The sequence below is a fragment of the Cebus imitator genome, unplaced genomic scaffold (genome assembly GCF_001604975.1).
Source record: "Cebus imitator isolate Cc_AM_T3 unplaced genomic scaffold, Cebus_imitator-1.0 Scaffold209, whole genome shotgun sequence".
In the NCBI taxonomy this organism is placed as follows: Eukaryota; Metazoa; Chordata; class Mammalia; order Primates; family Cebidae; genus Cebus; species Cebus imitator.
The window spans coordinates 743,492-768,061 of NW_016107524.1; the positions used below are offsets into that span (position 1 = coordinate 743,492).

At 39.2% G+C, this 24,570-nt stretch overlaps 1 protein-coding gene across 34 annotated transcripts in view; it reads left to right on the plus strand.

Moving 5' to 3' along the window:
* NRXN1 (neurexin 1) overlaps positions 1–24,570 on the plus strand; it is a 1,144,745-nt gene that overhangs the window by 691,019 nt on the left and 429,156 nt on the right. For 2 of the 34 annotated variants that reach the window (XM_037745712.1, XM_017548556.2), the window contains exon 1: positions 6,169–7,484. The exons of 30 other annotated variants lie outside the window; for them this stretch is intronic. In XM_037745712.1, coding sequence (XP_037601640.1) covers positions 7,235–7,484 — 250 coding nt within the window. In that variant the 5' untranslated portion in view covers positions 6,169–7,234. Of the gene's footprint in view, positions 1–6,167; positions 7,485–24,570 lie in introns of those variants that run through there. 2 more of the 34 variants (XM_037745713.1, XM_017548555.2) reach the window with 2 other exon arrangements.

Here is a 24,570-nt window from a genome sequence, read left to right on the forward strand (position 1 = left end):
ATAGACATCTTGAAGTTTTTAAAGAATCCTTTAAAGAAGAGAACTGGGAACAGCATTATTGTCTATGCTTAGGGAACACTGATCTGGCTGCAGTTATACTGGATCAGCTAAGAGGAGGTGAGATCATTGGTAAGGAGCGTAATGAGAAAGCTCTCCATGTGTTAGTTAATAAAACCTGAATGAAAGATCTCGACATTCAGAGCAGTGGTTCTCAAAGTCATTCCCCTAGATGACAACTTCAGCATCACCTGGGAACTTGTTAGAAATGCAAATTATCAGGGTCCTCCAAAGATTAGGGGGATCAAAGGCAAAGCAATATGTCATTCAACAGCCTTTCTAGCACCTCTAGTGTGTCTTCTGTGCACACTGAAGTTTGAGCAACACAGAAGTAGAGAAACAGAGGCTATGGTAATAAATAAAGAAGTGGCTGAGCTTGACTGTAGACTGAGTGGGAAGACTTTAGAATATGGCCAAATTAAAAACCACATTGCAGCTCATTATCTTTATGTCTTTGGCATAAAGTTCCTGTGAATAAAGAATAAATAAGCTAAAATAAGTACACATGAATAAAGAATAATAATTTATTTTTATTACGTACTTAATACAGTTTCGAAATGGTTTGAGTTTCATTATATGTAGCTTTATAATCCTTTTCCAGATAAGGAAACTGGGACAAGGAGCCCTTAAACCCAATGTCACATGAATAAAAACAATGAAGTTTGGATTCACACTCATAGTCAGGCACTCCAGCCTCATGTTGCCATGCTGTGTTATGAACACATTCAAACTGAAAGACCATGAGCCTAGGAAGAGTCAGCAAGAGAAATTCGTTGAAACAGTTCTACAAACTATATAAGTTGACAGTGATTAAAAGATGGCATATGATTGGTTGATGCCCCTGTGGTGCCTGCAACACTTGAACATACGGTTACGAAATCTGGTTGACCCTAAGCTGGTACTTAAGCACTAGGTTTTATGCAAGACAGCAGAAATGAAATTTTTTAAAAATACAATGAAAGGCAGGATAGAGATTATAGAATATTTCAGACCTAAACACAACTTATCTTGACTTGAACGAATCTAGTCATGGTTCTAAGTCAAACTGCACATCCAGGCTTTAATTCAATTTGAGTGACTTGAGTACCACATTGGCTCGTCTTGCTCCCCAGCACTCCCTCTGATTTGTTATATCATTGGGAAGAACTAGATAATAACTAAGTTGACTGAATTCACCAATCTGTATCTATGACTGGACTATCGGTGGTTGGAGATGAAGGTGTTCTTCAAGATAAGTAAACACTTCATAAATAAACCTTACTTTTCTGTAATACAGGTTTATCATTTGAATAATAAAAAGACTGCAGTAAATCTCCAGAGATGCTTTGAGCCTGGCTTTTTTTTTTTTTTTTTTTTTTTTTTTTTTTGGAGTTCTTGTGTTTTTTTTTTTTTTCATTCTCAATGCTCTTACTCTCCTTTACTGATCTTATTCTTAGGGTCCTGCAATAACCCAGAGGGGTAACAGGATCAGGGATTTATCTTTACAACTCTCCAGAACAAACCCTCTTCTGAGTTGCCCCTCTTTTCTGACTCTCAGTTCCAACTCAGAAAAGTAGGTAGATGTATATGTGGGGTCTGCCTGTCTTTTCTGTATGCTGACACTGGTAGAAATGCAAAATGCAAGACTGACACTCTTCTCATTTTTAATTTTTAAAATATTAGTGCTGCCTGTGGGTTTTAATATACTTCCCCTCTGCTGCTTTTAGTGTCTACTTTTCTATTTAAAAAGCTTAATACTGAGCTGTAAGGGTTTCCAATTAAGCTTAAGGAAAACATGAAAAGGTTGAAAGTGTCTGCCTGACAACCATCCTGTTTCTTGAGACAAAAAGGTTGATTTTTGCAATATGAAGAAATAACTTGAAATGGCCTGTCCTTTCCCATTTCTCCAGAAACTCCCTCTTCCACTCACTCTCCTCTACTGTCTCTATTTCTTTTGTATTTTCCTCTCAGCTTTGAAATCCGTCTCCCATTTCTTAACTGTTATTCAACTTAGGCTACCTGTATTCTTGTTCATGATAAATCATCAGCTGTGAGTGGGCTTAGAACAGCGTAGCACACACACAGCCCTTACGTTCTTTTAGGTAGATCTCAGTAGCCACGGTTGTTGGAGGCAAGTGAGTGTTAACCACATTTCCAAGAGTTCACACAAGTACAGCTCATAATGAATGCAAGACTCACATCAACTTCTGCTACAGATACAGACATTTATTAATGAGTAGGCACAAAATTTTATAGCCTATTCTAGAAGCTCGGTGAAGTTCCAGCTCTTCATTCTTTTAGGTACCTGAAAAAATGTCTTGCAAAAAAAAAATGTTTTCCTGAAGCAAATATGACAGTTTTCAGTGGCAGTATCCACCTCATCATCTCTGAGAATTAAGTGACTAAGAACTGTTGGGGATCAACAATAGTAGCTACCTCATATCATTTTGTAATGATTATGTGAGTTAATTCATTTAAACCACTCAGAGTAGTGTGCTAGAAATAAGTGTTAGCTCTTATTGCTATTATTATGGAACCGTTCCTCATAGTAAAGGGTGGAAGTCCTCAGAGTCACATGCTTTATTTACGTAGAAGTGAGGTGTGTCCAGGTAAAATTTAGTTAATTCACACATCTTGCCTATTAATGATTTCACCAAGGATAAATTCTTCCCAACTTTCATTGGACCAATTAACAAGCCCTTAATTTCACCACTAATAACTTATTTTCAACAGATATTTTAACTTTGAGCACAGCCACATCATAATTAGAGATGATAGTAGCCCAAGGCTTCTAGAAGCCACCTCTGTCTTCTGCAGCTCTGACTGAGATGTTGAGGAATAAATTCCTGATAAAGGCACTGACACTCCCTGGGTACAGACAGCATTAAGAAACATTATATCACATTGTCTGTGCTGATTTTTTTTAGAATAAATTACAGTTAGCCAAAAACCGTGTTTCCTCCCACCACTTCTTCAATCACCTGAGAACAATTGGTGAGATGCTGCCTCAGTTTCCCTGAGATAACAAAATTGCAAGCACAAAGACTGACTAGCTGAAGAGACACAAATCAGTGGGTACATACAGGCTTTACTTGCTTCCTCCAGTTTAGTCACGTTTTTGCCCACAATAGTTTTTCTACACTATCTAGACAGAGACTTGCTCCCTGTTCCACAAAATTACAATCATTTATAACAAATATTGCTGCATCCGTTTCACGGCATCCACCCTAGAACCTCCTAAGTATTGCAAAGTTGCCCTAGACATCTGCCTGGAAGATGACAACTACAATTTCTTCCTTTGAGGCAGCCATAAATATTTTCCCTTCAGCTCTTGAGACTCCAGTAAAACTAAGACCTCTGGCCTATCCTTTCTCTAACGCTGCCTTTATCTCCCAAGGCCCCAGGCAATATAAGGCAGGCAGAGGTGGTGGGGAGTAGTATCTTCCTCATCTAATGCTCTTGGGAAAGTTATTCACCATGTTCTACACTTATTCTATTTCTATGGCTTTACTTTATACAAATCACTCTCCAAGTCCCAGTCCTATCCATTCCTAGAAATCAAGAGAATAACAAATACAGTTGATCCTTGTTACTTGCTTGTAACCTGTGGCACTTTGGTTATCCTTAGCAAACTTGCAGAGAATGGCAAAACATTTATGTTGCCAATACACATGTTCCTGGCTGCAGTTGAACAAGACTATTCACCTCCTTCTTGTTTCAGCTCTCATGCTTTAAACAAGTGCCCTGTTTTCTGTCTTTTAGCACCACATCTTTGTGCTTTATTTTGCTGACTTTGCCGTTTAAAATGGCCCTCAAACCTAATGCTAAAGGGCTGTCTAATGTTCCTAAATGCAAGAAAGATGTGTGATGTGCCTTCTGGAGAAAATACGTATTAGATATACTTCTTTCAGGCATGAGTTAGAATGCTGCTGGTCATGAGTTCAATGTTAATGAATCAATATTATGTATTAAATAAGGTATCATTATCATTCAGAAAGACATAAAACAAGGTAATGGATTGATTCGGTGAGGAAAATGTGATCATCGGTTTGCAGGAACCTAACCCTATATTTCCCCATAGGAGCAATGGTTCAGTATTTGCTAATTCAGTGTTCACAGTGACTTTATTTGCCACAACTACTGTGAATACTGAGAATTGTCTGTAAGCACTAAGAGACTAGATATGTCTCACATATGCTGGACACTAGAGGGAGTAGGAATGAAGACTTGACTCTCGTCTCCCCTTTAGGAATCTACCATTTATTTGGGGAGGGAATGACAAATTAACACAATATATGAGGGTACTGAAGAACAATGCAATGCTCTACATATCTTTTAGATGGAAGGCAATTGAATGTATTGTGCATGCTGATTAGCCTGAATATATTAGACCTATATGAGAGAAGAGACATAATGCCTTTATTGCAGGGAACATTAGATATATTTTAAAGAACACCAACATTAAATATTACATGATATTCTTTCTACCCTGAGGGATTGTTAGAAAAGATTGAAACATGACTATTTTATAAAGGAAGCCACAGTGCCTCAGGGATAGACTAAGTAACTAATGTGATATAACCAGTAAATGGTGGCATCAAAAATGCAGCACAGATTTCCTAACTCCTAATCCAGTGCTCTTTCCATGCTAAAACTCTGAAATGTCAGATTCAGAATATGGACCTATGGTCCTGAAAACATTCTGTGTGGATGATTTTCCTTTTCTTTTTGAAGCTCTACTTGATATTTTTAAAATGAATAATCACGACTCTTGTTAGTGAATTAAAATACATATGTTGCAAAATAACAGCACGAATAAGAAATGACTGGGGACAAGGGCAGAAACAGTTCACAGTGGAAAATGATAGATTTCACGTCTGCTGGTCTTTAAGCAGCTGTGGAAGGTTGGGAACATGGCATATTTAAATAGATAAAAGCATCGTGTTTAGCAAGGCTGAGCTGTTTCAATCGATATACTACGGAAGAATTATCTTTTGGTGTAATCAAGTAAACTTTTGACAGGAATGTGTGATTTTTGGGGCCACCGAACACTATTTATATGGTGGGCATCAGAGTCACATGGTTGAATCTTTGGACTAGGAAATAATATACGAGTCTAAATAGCCGCTTGGGTTAGTAGCTGATTTGAATCAAATCTTCCCAGAATTGCATGTTTTCTTAAATACTAGACTTTATATTTCTTGATAACAATTATGTATATGGTGAGAAGCTAGTGAGAAAGTTATGCCTGTTCAAAGTTGCTTTCTTTGGTTTTTAAATAGAAATAAAGACAAAAAATGCCCAGCCAATAGACATGTCATAGATTTTTATCATCTTTTGGAAACCAGGGCAATGTTTTAATCACAGTCCCAAATCTTCATTACCAGCATCCAGTGTCTTTGGTCCTCCTTGCCAAGTCCACTTGTATTGCTAGATTTCTACTCTTAAATGTGTACTGGCCCTTGCTGGTCTTTCATTTAGGACACACAGCTTTCAGTAAATATGCTGTATTTCATCAACAGGATATAAATGTCCTCCTTCCCTTGAGGGCACTAGATTTAGGAATTTTCATTTCCTGATGCTATTTTCTTTATAAGACAGGATGAGAGAAAGGCAGAGTTTCACCCTTAACAATGATCATCACAGCGGGGATTCTACAGAGATCTTGGAAGTTCTTAAATATTCCTCAAATATTGACTGAAATACAAGCAATTTTATTGATGCTATTTCTTTCTTTTCTGCCTTCTTCCTGTTTTTCTCCTGGCCCTTCTCTTCCTCTCTTCCCATTCTTCCACTGTCTGCTTCTTTTGCAGCTGCCAAATTAATGCGTCCTTTTTCCTCCCTGTGAGTTTCGGTCCCCTGAACTTCCACTGCCTTACATGAGATATAATATGGTAGTGGGAGGAAGACTCCTTGTTATAAGTAATACATGTAATTAACAGATCATCGCAACTGATGCTTGAGTACAAGGTGTCAAGCCATATTTAGCAGATTAGGTTTAAACACCTGGTAGAACAAGTTTGGTCCAATAAAAAGAGCCGAATTCTCTCCCTTTTAAGAGCTCTAAAGACACTGGTTAAATCTAAACCATTGGGTAGGGGAAGGGTGCCATTTGCCATTGTAGTTCAGATGGAGGGATCACCTGGTGGAGGGAGACTTGCTTTGTAGGTGTTCCCGTTTCGCCTTGCACGTGTCCCTTTGATGCGTGGAGAATGCAAGGGAGAGGCAAAGCAGGGCGATTTTCGTGGGAAGCTAGACCAGCCTCCCTCGTTACATAGGCTCGTCCTCTGCATTGCATCCGAGCTTCAGTGATTTGCTGTTTGGAGACTGCAGATTTGCATAGAACCCCTTGCTTCACCAGCGTGTGTGGTTTTTTCTTTTCTTTCTTTCTTTTTTTTTTTTTTTTTTTTTCTTTTTCTTTTTTTCTCCCTCACTCCTTCGTCCGCATCTTCCTCTCAGCTCTCTTTCCCCCTTTCGATTCCCGCTTCCTTCAGAAGGGCGCACTCTTCCCTCTGAACCCCTCGCCGGGCGTAAGTGTCAGGAGGCGGCGGACGCGGAGATTGCCTCGGGAGCAGGCGATGCGCGCCGCTGCTCCGCGCGCTGCCCGGGGGAGGCTGGCGCTAGCGGGCGAGCCGGCCGGGGCTGAATGGAGGGAAGGGGCGCCTGGATTCCATGGGGTCAGCGTCTATCTTGAAAGGAGGTTTGGCCGGCGAAGTGGCCTCCCTAGTCCCCGCACACAAAGCTAAATGGATTTACCTAGTGGATTCGCGGCGGATGGCTGTCATGTAGAAGTGAGGACCCTCCCGGAGGAGCTTTAAACAATTTCTGGGTTCCCCACCCGCCAGCACGCACTCTCGCCCGAAACTCTTTGGGAGTATCTCTTGAGAACCTGGAGCCCTGGAAATCTGGGGGCAGCCACACGCTCTGCGCTTGCTGTTCCCGGGGTTGCCTTTCCGGACAAGCCCCTCTCCAGCTGCATTCGCCTCGGCTATGTTTCGGATTGTTTGGGGTGCAAGGCACGGCGGACTGCAGGACCCCGAGAAGACTGTCCGAAGGAGGGAGAGGATGGGTGCCCTGGCGCGGTGAGGCGGCCGGCACCTCAGCCCACCCCGCGCCGCCCGCTCCCCTGCGCCCTCTCCTCTCCCTGCGCCCCAAACTTTGCCTCCCGCGGCGGCTGCCCCTAGTAGGGCGCCCCGCCATGTACCAGAGGATGCTCCGGTGCGGCGCCGAGCTAGGCTCGCCCGGGGGCAGCGGCGGCGGCGGTGGCGCAGGGGGGCGCCTGGCCCTGCTTTGGATAGTCCCGCTCACCCTCAGCGGCCTCCTAGGAGTGGCGTGGGGGGCGTCCAGTTTGGGAGCGCACCACATCCACCATTTCCATGGCAGCAGCAAGCATCATTCAGTGCCTATTGCAATCTACAGGTCACCGGCATCCTTGCGAGGAGGACACGGTGGGTCTGCGATGCCAAGTTCTCGCGGGTTACCCCCACGCGCCCCCCTTTCTACCCTTCACTCACTCCTGGGCCCCTACGGCTCAGAGAAACGGGAGCTCGACAAAAGGGAGGTGCATTTGGGTGTGTTTGGTGCGAGCCACTTATCTCTTTGAAGACAATAGAAACGGGATGGGGGAAGGCGTCGCGGGTGTTGGTGGTGAGGGGTGGGAGGGGCGTTCCCGATCGAGGTGCTGGGAGAGAGATGTGGGCACCTACTAAAAGACCGGCCCGGGCCGCGCTGCTGGGCCCAGCGGGAAAGGGGCGTCACTCGCCAGAAGGTCACTCAGTGGCCGGATGGGGCGCCGCGCTCAGCTACGGGACCTGAGCACCAGAGAGAAGAGGGCTCTGCAGAACCTTTTGTCTGTGCTGGATAAACTGCCCCACCTCCTGCCCATCTTCTCTGGCCCGGGGCGGGGGAGGGAGAGATTCCAGCCCGCACATTCCACCAAAGTGTGCCCTATCTGCAGTGACAGTCAAGCAGTCCTGGGACTCACTCAACAGGAGGCCAATTACTTTTGCCCCTACGCCTTCCATTAATTGGAGAAGACAGGAGGGCAACCGACACCCCCTCTAATGCGGGCCAGCCCTTCCCAGGCATGGAGGGGACCTCTGGACACCATTCCCCTTCCATCCACTCTGCACATAAATATATGTATTTTTCTTGGTAATTAGGCTGAGTTCTTTTCTAAATGGAACAGAGAGGCTTGACTACACATACTCATTCCCTGAGGATTGTGTCTGAAGGCTACTGGAATAAGGGAGGTCTTATGTCTTCTGTCTTCAGTATTTAATGCTTTCCAGGAAGGGCAAGGCAGTCCATGCTGGCTGGGCTAAGCCAGGAGGTCTGCCTGGAGAAGGAGAAGTTAGAGCTAAGAGAAACTATTATCCTAATGCCCTGTCCCTTTGTAAAGAGCAGAGTGTAGAGAAAAGCCTTGATTCGCAGCTTTCTTCTCCAGAGTGACCAGCAGCTTAAGGCCAGATTCCTCTAATTTTCAGATAAATGTCGATTGCAGATTCCCCGAACTGCCAAAAAATAAAACATCAATCTGTTTTTGAGAGTCGTTCCCCACACCCAATTTTTCTTCTCCCCCAGTGTAAAATGCACTCGTTTAGAAAACGAGTGAAAGTTGTGGACACTTTTTTTTATATCCGTTTTCCACCTCTTTGTTGCAGGGTCGATCACCTTTCAGACTTGGTTCAGCTGGGGATCCTTTGCCCCTCTCCTTATGTTTTTGCTCTTCCCTGAGCAGATACTGCTGCTACCAGGATGGCCCTTTATCCCATGGATGTGGGGGTGGCAGGGAGGGTTTCCTACCTGAGGACAATTCTGGTTAGTTATGAAAGACTATAGTATAATCTAACTGAAGAGAGACCAAGCCCCCTAGCAAGCCTTCTTTGGGAGCAGAATAGAAAAACACTTCCCTGTGGGTTCTAGGAATTGGTTCCTTTCTCCTTCCCCTAGTTCTCTCCCAGGAATTCTATCCAGTTAAGAGTGTCTAGCATGGAGACAAGATTGGTGTCCCAAGTGAGGGATTCTTTGTTATAAGCAACAGAGGTTATTAGATCCCTCTAAAAGAATGAGTTTCTGGTGATCTCATCACAAGCCCACAGTATTCTAGCAGCTTGTTGCTCCCTTTACCTGGGTGCAGTTCTCAACCACTGCCCTGCCTTTGTGCAGAATTATGTGAGTCCCGAGGGATGGAGGCAAGCCAGGGTGCAGGAAGGGCAAAGTGTGGGTGGGTGGGTGCGGTGAGGCAGATGGGGGTATGGAGGGGGTGGGGCACCTAATTGTGCCAAAGGGAAGCATTTGGCTAATAATCTCGTATGCAACTTCTCCTTTTCTGTATCTCAGCCTCTCTCCAGAGGGATGAGGCTGCTGGGGACTTGGGGAGAGGAGAAGACCAAGGGGCCCTGCCGCAGAGTGGGGCACTCCTTTTTCCTCTCCACTGCAGCTTCTACCCCAGTCAGGCGCCGTCTGCTGGCCTTTATGAACATTTCTTTCCCTCCAGAATACAGTGATTGTCTCTGCCTGTGAATGAAAAATCAAAGGTGCCTCTCATCTAAAAAGAGAAAGAATAGGATAGTAGAGAAAATTGTTGTGTGTATAGTGGTTGGTATTATTTAAGGGGTCAAATAACTTTCTGATTCCTTTGAAGGTTCTGTTGTGTGGTCGTGTTTGTGTATTTTTGGAATTCTGCCCACCCTCCTCCACACACTCTTTTGGAAGAGGCTGCTCCTCTTCTGATTCTTTGTTTTTTTTTTTTTTTTCAATCAGAGACACAAACTTACCTGTCAGTTACCAACCCCTGCCAAATGAAAGCCAGGTGTGAGTTTCTCATACTTCATCCTTTCCCTCTTTTGAAAATAATATGAACTTTACAGAGAGCAATCAAGAAACATTAGGATGAAAAATAAGCCCCTCAGGGTGGGAGATGGAGAAATGGGGTGAGGTATGGAGTGCAGAGGGAATGAGAACACGGCAATCAGGGTGATGGCCTAAAGAGAAACCTAACAAGAAAGAAGTGATGTTGAATTTGTTGGGTCGATAGCTCTCTGACTATTTTGCTAATTATTGGGACAAAGGACCCACAAGTAAAGAACCCTTGAGCCTAATAGATGAGGGTGAAGGGAAGGCACAAAGGTAAATGACAATATGATAAATTCGTAGCTGAAAGTCAAGACAGGTGAAAATGAGGTTTAGTTCAAAATCTGAGACTATTGCAAATATGTATGCCCAGATGAACAAATGAACTAGACTGTTTGGTTGCATTAGACTTTCTGGGAATCATAAGATATTTTCTTTCATAACAGGGAATGCATGTGTATGCTCGAATGTGTAAAAGAAAAATTTGTGTGTGGTATATTCTAAGGAATAAAATTGAGTCTCCTATGTTTTGAAAACTGCTGGGCTGACTATCCAGATTCATTCTTCTTCATTTTCTCATCTTGCCATGCTTCATTTGCACTATTATGAGGTGTCACTTACAAGGTTTGCAGGGTGCAGAGAGTGCTCATGGCTACCCGAGCATCTTTGTGCAAGCTGACCCAGTTGCAGAGATTATGATGAGGATTTTTTTAAAGTGCCTATGAGACGCAGGTTTTGAGAACACTGCAGGGTCCTTCTTTATTTTGCATGTGCTCAAAAACATAAATGGTGAAACTACCTCCTTAGAAAAATTGTAGTTTTTTTCTAGTTAAATAAACGGAGAACTGTGTGACTGTAAATGATAAAAAGCAAGCCTGCTTGTAATTAAGAATGCTACTTAACGCCAACAAGAGTCCAGAATAGACCAGTGTGCTCAGCCAGCACTGCTTATGTGATATGCCATATGTGGGGAGCATGGAATGATGTCAGTGAAATGCTTAGGTTCCCATCTCAGCTCCTGGCTTTCCTAAGTGCCTCTGCATACTTTAGAAAATTAGCTTACAGTCTCTCAATAATTTCAGGAGATAAAGGAAGGAGAAAGCCATCACAGATCTGAGCACACCAGTGCAAGCCTTTCTCCTCCCACAAATAGGAGCTCCGGAAATTATATTGCCATGATTAGCTACACTATTAAAGGGCAAAAGGGCTTTCCCAGGAGGAAGTGTTAACAGATTTTAAAAGTGTGGTTTGTAATTGAAGTTGCTCAATGGTATTATATAAGGATAATAATTATATCTTGAATTTATAATGTTTCTTTTTCTGAAGCATTTTCAGTACACATGCCAAACTTCTAAGAGGATGGGTAGGTTTCAGAGTGAATTGGAATAACATTTTCCTGTAGGGATACCGAGGCATATCATAAATGGGCTAAAAGATAGAGCCAAATGTCTGATCAGAGTCAAAGAGGAATTAGAATCAAGGCCTATGGCCCATAGCCCAGAGCAATTCTATGAGCTCAGAGGTTTTTAAACTCAAACTAAGAGGGTCCTCCACACCGTTTAATGGTTGATCTCTTAAGAGAAGAAATAATTACAAGATACATAGTCCAGGGTTTTGCTTCAAGCATGTTTTAACAATAATGCACGCTGTTAGAAAGCTGAAGGTACCTCACTGGAGTCCCATAGACTACTTCATTGATTCTGCTGAGGAGGCTTTTGTTTCTCTGTTGTTTTTCTGGGAGGCAGGAGGGTGCTATTTCATAGGGTAATCTCTTTCCCTTTTCATGTGGCAACCAAGAGAGCTAACAAAACCTTTCACAATATGCTCTACATTGAGGAAACATTTAGCTTTAATATTTAATATTACTTAGCTGGTAATGAATTCGTATGTGTGACCCAGAACGGTTTTGGCTATGGCTGTTCTGCTGAAATAGACATTGGCGTTCCACACCTTTTCCTTACTTTGGGTTCTTAGACAAAATTTTATATCACTCAAATGCTATTTTCAGCAAGATGGCCAGCTAATATTTTTGGAAGAATCTTTGAATCAAGCATGATCCAAGCAACTCTGGCACTTTAGGGTAATTTTTGGTTGCCCAAAACTTTGATAGATTTATTTCTTAAATTGTTCATTAATTCATTCATTCATTCAGTGAATATATCATAAATTCCTACTATAAGCATGTGTTTGTATTTCTGTACTAAGTACCATGGAGGACAAGAAAATAATAAGTACAGTGAGAGTAGAGGTACAGTTAGAGGAGCCAAAATGTTCAAGGCAGAACCATCAAGAAGTTTACAACTTAGTTCGAAAAATCCAAGCTATTGTTGGAAAGAGTTAATTCTTAAACAAGCAAATACAACTTTTCCTAAAAAATGGGTAGTTTCCGAGCATAAATGCAAAAAGCATAAAGTTTATGTATCTGTATCAATCATCTGGGACTCACCATGAAATGACCTGATAAAAACATCAAAATAGTAAATTTTATCTATATCACTTTTTATTGTCCTTCATTATTAATGTTCTAGAAAGAACTCTTTACACAGTTGTTTTCTACCAAGTTGCTGCAAGTATTTTTTTTTAACAAAACATACAATTTCTACTTTTCAAAAAGATAAAAGGCTTGTTTTATAAATGTAGTTAAGATGGGGTTCAGTGATTTAAGTTTACACTAATTATAAATAATTAACACAGATTAGTCTGGTGAGATAATTCTCAGAAACGTATCTGTGTAAAAATTTGGCCACTGCCATTTACTACCACTGTATAAATGTACTCAGTGCTTATCTTTACTAAGAATGTGTTCTCCATCTATAAAATGAAAATATAATTGGTGAAGAATAAATAAGACCATGAATTTGAAAAGTACCCAGACTATAGTAGGTGCCCAATAATTTTTTTTAAAAAAGAAATACTTAAAAGAGACTTCGGAGCACATGTAGGGGAAATCTAAACCTTAAAATCAGAAGACCTGAGTTCCTGTCCTGATTCAGCCAGTTATTAACTCAGCGATGTCTGGAATTCAATTACCGCTTTGAACATCACTATCTTTCAGCTCTAAAGTTTGAGGAGTATATTCATTTCATTTTATAGATTTTACAACAGAGATATAAATAATTTAAGTGAACTACGCTAATAGGGTCACAGTAAATTATTAGCAGAGATGGAGGTAGGACCCATATCTTCTACCTCATCTTCCCCCTCCTATAGAATACCTTTCCACAAAGCCTATGCTCCAGTAGAAGGGAGAGCCTGCATAAATTCATCTACACTCACTCCTCTACACTGTAGGACCAGAAGCAATCCTTTTTAGACAATTAACTGGGGTTAGAGGCTTGGTCTTTGAGGAGAGAATAGAGCAACCAAACTTGGTTCATAGAGAGAAAACCAACTTCCTTCTGCTGTTGTCCATCACCACAGTCAGCCCTCCATGACTCATTTATATTACAGTGTATGCCGCTTTTTAATAAAAAACACAATTTATGTTTTGAGACGTTAGCAATCCCAATAATAATATTGAGCAAGGATTTTTATATTGTTTTGTCATTCATATACTTGTTTTATTTTTCTCTGTCTCTCTCTCTCTCTTTTAATTGGACTAGCAGTCCTTTAAGATCATTTCCTATTCTAAGTTTCCTTTGATCATAAGAATCTCTTAAAATCCTCATGCTCTTGTTGTCTTTTCCCGGAGATGTATTGATTCTAAACATACTGTAACTGGAGATATTTTTGCAAAGATTAAATTCAGGTCCCTTAAGCCATCCAATTGTCCTCATCATTTTTCAGAGGCCAGCTTTCTTAGGGGCACAGTAGCCATGGTGTGGTGGGCAGGCTCAGGGTGCATTTGGCCTAGTACTTGCCTCACAACTGGGGTCTCAAGGATTTCCTCTTAGAAAATCAACTGCTTCTTACATTTGGTCTTTTTGCCCAGCCCTTTCTGGTCTATGTAGGGCATAGAATATCTCTCCACGTAGAAGCTTGTAATAGCCTTTTAAATTATTTCATTCTCTCACGAAATACAAGATTTTTCAGTGTTGATCACCTAACAATGCATTCCCTCAAGCTTTTGACAGAACTGAGTGAAAACAGCTATCTTTTAAGTATATATTTCCACAGTGCCTTCATGTAAAGTGTCTTATTTAATCATCATCACAACCCTGGCAGGGCTTATGATCATCATTTTGCTGACAAGGAAACAAATGTAAAGAGGTGATGATTATGTCAGGCTCACTTAATTAATAAGTAGCCACAGTACATTTGCTTTTCCATGACAGTGTAATAAAAGGCAGGGTTTTGAAATAAACAAATAAAAAAACCTACTGCCTTTAAACTAGAAGACCTGAAATTTGTCCCAGTGTTGTTACTTTCCAATTCATGTCTCAAAAACTGTTCTTCATTAAGAATAAAATTAAACAGGAAAGAGTAGCTAACCCACAGTTATTAAGAATTTCCAGTCAATATAGACGTGAAATTTTTATCTGCATTTCAGTGGAAGGAATTTTATCTAATATTACCTTGTGGTACTTAGTCAATAAGTAGGAAGATGGACATGGATTAATAAATGAGGATCCTTCTCAAATTCAGCTTCAAGGGTTTTGCTCAGGCAGTGATAAAGAATGTTATTAATTAAATAGTAATTACTGTACTAAAAAGCTTTAACAGTAGAAGATGATTCCTGCACAGACTTCCTTTTAATCACTAAGTATACAAGTAGATAAGAACCTGCTGCGTTAATTGTGTGAACATAATATCTGTGAGATTTGTGAATTTTAACCGAGGCAATGTAGAAAGGTGTTTCTCCAGTGTATTTTCAAGATATGTGGCTCTGTATGTGTTGTTATATGAGCTTTCTTTGAATCTTGTAGCCGTTTTTGTTGTGAAATTCAGAATACGGGACCCTTTTGGGTGTGAGATCCCTATTTTAAATATATTGTATAATGTGTGACTACATGTTTTTTTTTTTTTTTTGAGACATAGTCTTGCTCTGTTGCCAAAGCTGGAGTGCAGTGGTGGCGATCTCAGCTCACTACATCTCCGCCTTCCCGTTTCAAGCGATTCCTCTGCCTCAGCCTCTCCAGTAGCTGGGTCTACAGGCATGCGCCACAACACCGGGCTAATTTTTTGTATTTTTACTAGAGATTTTTATTAGAGATGGGATTTTTTTTTTTTAATCTTTGTATTTTTACTAGAGATGAGTTTTCACTGTGATAGCCAGGTTGGTCTCAATCTCCCGACCTCGTGATCTGCCCGCCTCGGCCTCCCAAAGTGCTGGGATTACAGGCAGAAGCCAACGCGCCTGGCCATGATCTGCATTTTTAAAAGCAAGGTTGTGAACTTTTAAATGTTCATGTATATATTTGGTGACTTGTTTATCAAATAATTAAAATTGGTAAAAGTATTATATTTCTGAAAATCAGCAACTATAAAGAAAGAAAAAATTTTAAGCAGATTGTAAAAGGGTGCTTTTTAATATGTGGTAAAATACAAGGCAGAGAAATTTACTTATTTGGACATCACTTCTGATTTTTTGTTTGTTTGTTTGATTATCTGGGTTGTCATTGGACTAACATTGGTACATACAATTATTTATGTGCTTTAAACTGTCTTGGCTATTAGTTACCATCTGGCCATCATGATATATTTTTCTGGATGACTTCAAGTTTCAGAACTGCTTAAGGAGAAGTGGCATTTTTAATACTACTTAAAACAGATAATTTTGGATTCTGAAATGTCTAATTTTATGTTAAGACCGAATAAAGTGTGGATGGTTATAGAACATAAAGCACTTCACTGTGAGTTGATTGTGATGCTGTTGTAAATAATACATTCAGGAAAAGTGTGGCAGTCCAGTGACATGATACTCTCACAGTAACTGATTAGCACTTTTTGGGAAGGCATACATATCATTTTATCTTTTTTTTTTTTTTCCACTTTCTAATTTAAAACTATCCAAGTGCGTTTGAAAGAAGTATGTGTTTTTTCTGAGGAACTTGGTTTTCAAATATTTCAAGATTCTGTCTTTGTTAATTGAACAAATGTTTTAGTTCATATCTGTGTATCCATATCATTGTATGTGTAGTTATCCTTTTCAATTATAAAATATAATACAATCTAGTATAGAGAAATAACACTGGAGCATGACTAATTTAAATACCTCTGGGAATTTTTGCCTAGAAGACATATATAGAGATTGAGCCGTCTATTTAGTTTGCAGGGCGTTTTTTGATAGCTTATTTCATTTATAGTTCATATCATGTCTGATAATCATGTCATATTGGACTATTTATGCCTACATAGTAGAAAAATTGGTAATTTTCTAGATTACATCTTTCTCCAGGTGAAGCAAAGAAACTTTCTTCAACAGTCTAAGGTACATTTCCTTGAAGTCCGCAGTTAACATTTTCAAAATCACAATGTGCTGTATCAGTCATTTTTCATGTGTATGTCAACGTAGTAACATATGCTGGAGTAAGATGAATAGTAAATTAATCTCTGTCAGCAAAGTGGTTAATTGGACATGCTGTTAAATATGCAAATAATGTATTTGTTTTTTCCACTTAGTCTTTTTCTTGGGACTTGTCCTAGGTGAGATATAGAGTTGTTGGTGCTGCTGATGGATAACTTTTTGTGCCATAATCAAAAGTGGAACACTCCTGATAGGCTTCTGATAAACATCTTTATACAAAAACCTTTTGTTAATACACAAAGTATTGATAGCTGGATGCCTTTACTGGTGAAAATATATAACAACCATCTATTTGTACTTGCAGGAGATACAAATTCACCTTAGTCGTCTTATTTGTAAATGTAAAATTTGTGTTTTTTCTTTTTAATAAAATTAAATTTTAATTATTTTTATGGAATAAATTAATCCAAATCTTGGCTTATAGTGAGGAAGTGATTAAAATATTGTGGGCATACTAAACAACCCCAATTCACCCTTGTAAAAAGACTGTTCAGAGAAAGAACTAGAACCACATAAAATGGTAGTAAATGGCCAATTATATCATTTAGTTCTTGAACAGTCGCTTAGTGCTTATTTTATGACAGGTGCTGTTCGAACCCTTAACACAATATCAATTTGTTTCATCCTCACAACAACTTCCTGAGATAGGTACCGTTACTCTCCCGTTTTATTCCTAAGGCTATAGAGGCACAACAAAATTAAGAAATAGTTCAGTCCATGAAACTGAAGTTAGGGACCCTGGATTCAAACCCAAGCAAGCCCATTAGGAAGTGCATGCTTTTAACCTCCACATTATGCTGTCAATAAACATAATTTATTCTGACTGAGCGTTTTGTTTTCTCCTGTAGCTTTTATTGCCAGTGGTTCATAACAGACCCACAGAGGATGACTATCTGGATTTACTTTGTCTAATTTCCAGCAAGTCATTTCTCTCAAGATTTAATGCCTTATCTTTATCTACCAATTAGTTTTTAGGCATTGTGATTCTTAAGTACACAGGGCATCGAGAGGCTTCCCTGTGCCTTCCTTCCTCATCTGTTTATTTGTTCTGACTGATTTATTAATCTCAAATGACATCTATCACCACATCAAGAGTAAAGGAGTGATTGATTTAAGATGTTTATTAATGTTTATTAACTACTTTTATTCTAGGTGGCAAATGCTTTCCCTACCAAATTGATAATCTGCTGTGATAATAGACTAATTTGCAAGTGCAGTCATGATTTACAATTAAAAGGAAACAGTGATGATGAGTCTGATTATATGATTATACTCTCCTGAGATGAAAGGAATCCTGCAAATGGTTAAATGAAATTGTATAATCTGAAGGCAGGATATAGAAAAAAGACTGACAATTAATAAACTACTTTGAGTATTCTAATTTTAATTATGGTCTCTTAATTATGAGGCCTTAAAGATTTTAAAAATTAAATTGTGTTGTTTATAGATGCATGGTATTGTATGACTACATAAAGAATTTAAGCATCTCTACCATTCATTTCAAATGAGTTTTAAAATTAGACTATAAGTTGGAGCAACATTCAGAGAGGATGGTAAATGCTTTGATATTTGAGTCTCTTCACTACATTTAAAGATTCTTTTGTTTCTTTAACACCAGAATTTTCATTGTTTATTTACTGGCATTTCACACATTTCCCTTAAAATAACATTACAGGAATTCTGGAATTCCCTTGTGACATAAGGGATTACTCTTATAATTCACATTGCATCTACTAACTATCTGACCTTGGGCAGTTTCTAAACCAGTCTAGGCCTTGGTTTTTCTCTGGAGTGAAATAGGGCCACTGTAGGACTGTCGTGAAGACTTCATACTATGTAAACGTCTGGCGCGGGGAACTGGTAAATCGCTGCTGGCCATCAAGTGACAGATCAACCCTTCCCCAACAGTGGGTATTTTCTGCCCTTGTAAAAAAACAGGAAGGACTGAGATTAATTATAAGGTAGGCTCCTTTGAGCCTTTTAAAACACATTTCGTTCCTATCATTCTAGACGGCTTTTTAAGATTATTTAAGTAAAAGACAAGGGATTTTAATTGAGATCCTTTTCTGGTGTCTGATTCTTACAAAAGAGGATGACACAGATGTTAACAAGAGGATATTGTGTAGTAACCCAACAATTTGTATGCCCTTTTTCCACGTGGGAGTTAAACCAGGACACCTGCAGTACAACTGAACTGCCAAGGCTGTTGCTGAAGCTTAGTGTTGAATATTTCTTTCCTCTCTCTCTCAGAAAATTCCTTTAGAATATAGATTAGGCCTTTTGAAAATAACGGCAGGGAGTGGTGGGGAGAGGGCAGAGATGACGAAGAAAGACTTAGGAAAATGATTGCACCTTTTTTTGCCCAATCAACTCTGAAAATGTCAGCAAACACAAAGCTGTCTTTACCTGGCTGGATTACAGCTGCAAGAGATTTTGGTAAGAGAAACAGTGCTTCCTGGCCCAGAATTGCTAATGTCACTTCTTTTACTGTGGCCATTTTGATGTGTATACCGTAGCCAAATGCTAAGAGTCTAGCATTTAGACAGAACACAAGCAATTCAAAATAATAAACCAAATGAAAATGCTCAGCAACTGCAATTGAATTATCTGTTTTTTAAAACATAACTGGCAAATTTCTTAAATGAGTGTTTTAATGGTAGTTTAACACCCATGTTTAAATGTTTTCAACCTCTTTCTAAAAAGAGGTTCTTCGGGGACTGTGTATTAGGCAACATTTCATGCTGGTTTGAAGCAAATTTATTTAAGCTCTGTGATCACCTGGGATGATGTATATACTTTGGAACTGAATCACGTTACAGAGTGTCCCATCACTTTCACTCCCCAGAGTGGGAAGAAAGCCTCTGAGCTGTGATGTCAACAGTCAGGATCCTTAGGGTCAGAGTAGTTCAGTCAAAGCAAGATATGATTGAGACAAGAAGCTGATATGATTAAAGTTATTGTCTATATTGCCCCTGCTCCAAGGGTAACTTATAGTGGTATGTGAGTGCCAATAATAAGTTTAATCTAAGACACCACGTCGCTTGGATTTTCTTCTAAATATCTTAAAATGAAGGCAATTTTCTAGGTAACAGATAATAGTGAAGAGTGTCTCTGGAGAAAGCATTGCCTGGCTCCTCTGGAGCCAATATGAATATAGGTCCCACCTGACGCATTCATAGATTTCATAGTGTTTTGGAGAATTTGGAGACTCTCGCGATGGAGTGCCTGACATCTGGAACATAGGACCTCCAAAGAACATGACTTAGCAATCTGTGCTAGGGTACTGCAGCTATTTAGAAATCAGAAAGCATTTTCCAGCAAGGGAATCAGTAAGAGGTTCATGAAAGACGTAGGCTTTTCGAGAAACCCTAAAAGATGGGTATGTGGTAAATGAAGAGAAAGGCATTCTTATGTAAGCATGAGCCGAAAACATTACTTTAACTTGTGCTTTAAAAAAATGCAATAATCGCAAATTCAATTTTTGTTAGTAATTCCAGACAAATGCAGCTGATTATTGAATAAATGACTTTGTGTGTATGTGTGTGTATGTGTTAATATTTTGCTTAGACAAATATATATATATATGTAGATATTTAGACATGAGGTCTGTTAAACCACATACATATCTATATGTATGGTTCATTAAGCCACATACATACATACATATGTCTAAATGTATGTGTGTGTATATATTATGCGCATATATATATATATATATACACACAAACATATATTTGGTCTTGGTCTTAGGGAAAGACAGTAGCAAAGAGACCTAATTCTTAGTTAAGTTTCTAAAACACAGTGCTGTTCTCTCTAGACATTGGCTGGGAGTTTCCAGAGAGAAACATATTCTTGAATAAGGCCAGACACACACATACAGAAAAAAACTCCCCAAGAGCAGGGCAGAGCTCCATCCTTCCCTCATGGATGCCCTAATATTTTTCACTGTTAAAAGTCCTGCATCTGCAAAGAAAATGGTAAAGGCAAGACTTGCAGGGAGTTGAGTTTCTGTTTTTACATCATTTCATTCAGTCAGCCTCCTCATTCACAATATGCAGATATTTAGGTTATTACCAAAATGTGGGTGTTGACACACTCTGCTGGCAAATCAGTGTTTTAGTTAGTGCCAAGAATGCAGAGACCAATCAATCAAGTGCTTATCAAGTGCCTTCTGCTTGGAGTAGGACATTCTCTCACAGCCTGCCAAAAGACCTAAGGCCTAAAAGAGGCCGTCAAATCCATACGGCTGTCTTTCACACTTAACCTGCCTGCCTTGTATTCTTTCAAACACCTTTGGGAGGCCTTGCAGTGTCCTAGAACAGACATAGAAAAGATGAGAACCATCTCTTTTTCATCCTCCAGTTGCTTTTCTGACACACCAGAGGTCCCATTTGTACCATGGCATGGGCTGGGTGGGCACACATCCTCCTTCATTACAAACTTCTATGGGATACTGATAGACTGATAGTCCTGCTGATAGTGGGGAGATGTTTGGTTCATTTTGATTTTCATGTTTGTAGAGCTTTTAAGGTTTACACAGTGGCTTCTCTTGTTTTATTTCATATGATATCCACAAAAAGCCTGTAAATTAAATATGGAAGATTTTTGCCCCATTTTGCAGGGGCGGAAACATTGCAGTCTGGTCACTTTAAGTGGCCTGACTTTGTCACATGTTGGTAATTGGCAGAGCTGGGATTATAACCCCATAAACTGGTTTGAAGACTCCAGGGCTGCTATTGCCACCCACACAGGGGAGCACAGGCTGTTTGTAGACTGTCCTAAAAAGATCAAAGAGATGAGTAGTCACGGAGATCAATGATTCTGTGGGGATTCTGGGAAAGAAACACTGAAAGGGCCCAGTCTATATGGACTTGCTAAGCTAGTAGAAAAAAGAACCAAAGGGATTGGTGGCTCTTTATGGGAAAATAAAATAAAGGTAGAGGTTGTTGGTGAGATGGCCAGGATTATTGATTGGCTTTTAATCCATTTTGTTAGTGTAATGGTTTAATTTTTTCGTTGCTTATTAGTTTTTGTCTTTTGGAAAAGAAATGAGGATTCCAGTTTGAAGGATGAACTCACTGGTTTTTGATCATTTTCGAAATAACTCAAATAATATGTTTACAACCCAAGAAAACACTCAGGCTGAAGATTTGTGTTTAATGCTGTGATTTTTTTAGGTGAACAGTGACAAGAAGCTACATACAATTAAAATGCCCAATTACTTGCAAGGAATTATTAAAGAGAACTTGGTAAATTGAGATATTCTGTCAAAAACTTAATAATTAAAGCATGTGATTCTTCACAAGAATGACAAAGAAATTTGCTAAGAGAGTCTCACTTGGGAAACAGCGTTTGCTTATTATAGTATGAAGAATGATGCCTAGCTGGCAAGGTGGTCAACATTTTTTCTGCAGCAGAGATCTCTCCAACTAGGTGAAGGTGAATGCTATCAGGTATCATCAGTGAGCTTAGGAGATGGTGTTAAGATACAAGTCTGTACTTTAAAGAAACATCCTATGTTTTAATAACAGAGCTCTAATTTTCCTAGATTAAATTACCTGAGGACAGAAAGTGTGGTTTTTGTTGTTTCTCAGTGTCCAAAAGTAATTTTTCATAGATACTCAAATGCTTATGGAAAGGTTCCTAAATACCTTCCTCTGCTTACACAGAAGCAATAATATGTTCGTTCTGTTAGTTGGAACTCACTTTAAAGCTAGCTACGGTCAGCAGGGTATGATTTTCAAGCTATAATAAATTGCCTGCAACATCTAAGTATTTCTCCCATTGCCGGTGATTTCACCATTTACAATTCATTTCTTAGTGCCTCAATAGCTTTTATTAAAATTTCTGTATGTTGAAGAGATGTAATACAAAGAGATATAATTAAATTTTAATTCTTAAAATTTAAATTGTATCAGAATCATCTAAGGAGTTTACTGAAACTGCAGGTGTCTTGGATGTACCTTTAAAACCTCTATTCAGTAATTTGGGAGTAGGGCTCAAGAATTTGCATTTCTAAATATCCACTTTAAGGGATTATAATGTAGACGGTCCTTGCACAGTTATTTGAGGAACAAGACCTTATGCCATTATGAACTAATACCTTCAACTTAGAACGACTTTTACCTAAGATCTTTGTAAGCCTCCTGAAGGTACTGCCTAAGGAGCAATTCTTAGCAGTGATGCTTTCTATTTAGAGGATGCAGGAAAATCACTTGAATATAAGGAGAATGATGTTGGAAGTTACCTAAAAATTGATATATTCATGTTAGTGATCAATTGCTATTTATATACTGCTACCAAGGATACTAACAAGTGGTTAAATCTATTGCTCTTCTCTTAGAATGACCTGTTATAGAACGTATTCATATAGGAAGTAGACTGCAAGATTCCTTTTAAAGCCTCATAGACATAGATTTGATGGAATAGAACATTCCTGGGTACAGCAACTTCTTTGTTTTTGGTGTAGAGTTCTACTTTTGAGGATTATATGCATGCACACACACAACTTTTAAATTTCAGTCTGCATTCTCCTTTTGTCCTTCCATATAAACAGTCTTTGGTCCTCTATTCTCAATATTCTTTGAAAGGATCATTTTAGTCTATAATGCAAACTAAGGTGTTTCTTTTTATTTTTTAAGGGAAAAAAATCTCTTAATAGTTAACACTTTTTCCTTTGACCAAGAAAGCTTTGATGCAGGTGTTATTTCAGCATACATTTTATCCTATCAAATGTATAAAGTTTTAGATTTTATAACGTCTTTTCCAATTTTAGTCTCCTTTTATGTTGGAAGTTTTTCGACATTAAATCTTTATGAACTGCCTCTTTCTTGGTCTTAAATCATCTATACTTTTCTAAAAAATGACATGATTATTGGGTTATAATTCTGCATTCTTTTTGACTTCGTGTGGATGACAAAAACACCCCTAGAATCAGAAGCAGAGTATAAAGAGGGATTTCTGCAAGTAACTACTTCCCACCCCTAATTTGAAAAATGTAGACTCTGGCAACCAAGAATGTCAAATGTCCAGCATTGTCTCACTTTTCCTTCAACTTTATTAATGAGTCACCCACACTCAGAATAACTTAACCATATCCAAGTGATACTTTGTGAAGAAGTTTAAATCAAGTAATCCCCATGACAGTAAACAACCTCTGAGAAACTCAACTCGTTTTCCACTTATAGTTTGAAAATATCTTTTTCTTTAGCTACTTTATTCATTGAAATTTTCTTGAACTGAGAGCAGCCATATTTCCTCTGTGCACCATTAAGCTGACAGTTTAAAATGGTTCTTGCTTAATTTATATTACTGTGGAGATTTTTTTTAATGGAGAGAAAATAACGTCTGGGTTGGGGAAGGTTGGGAGTAGGTACTGGGAGGAAGGACATTCTAATGTGAAATCCCTGGGGATGTGAGGTTAAAGCAAAAGGACGTGGCCTTGTTTTAATAGCCCATCATCACTAATGAAAGAGGGAAAAGGAGAGCCTGTGTTTTCAAATTTCTTCTGTCAAACTCTTAAAGGCACTTAGAGGTCACAGAAATGTTTGATAATATTTGTTATTTGTGATTGTAATTATTGCTATAGAAGATTTGGAAAACATAAGTTTGAGAAAAAGAAAAATAGAACATCCAGAATCATATCTAAAGAAAACCACTGTTAAAATGTTGGTATATTCCTTTTAGTAGTTTGCCTTTATATATTTAATTATTTAAAAAAAATAGAATCCTACTGGGCAGACTGTCTTGCAATCTTTTTAACAAAACTAATAACGTATCATACACATCTTTTCTTGATGTTAATTTTCTTCTGTAGTAGAACTATTTAGAGATGATGTGATATATCATCTAGACCACACTTAGTTTACCAATCTTTTTGATATTGGGCAGGCAGAGTATTTCCATTAAAAATTTTGTAAACACTGGCCGGGGACCAGTGGCTCACGCCTGTAATCCCAACACTTTGGGAGACTGAGGAGAGCAGATCACGAGGTCAGGGGTTTAAGACCAGCCTGGCCAACATAGTGAAACCCTGTGTCTACTAAAATATAAAAATTAACTGGGCATGGTGGCACATGCCTGTAATCCCAGCTACTTGGAAGGCTAAGGCAGGAGGATCACTTGAACCTGGGAGGTGGAGGTTGCAGTGAGTCAAGATTGCACCACTACACTCCAGCCTGGGTAACAGAGTGAGACTCCATCTCAGAAAAAAA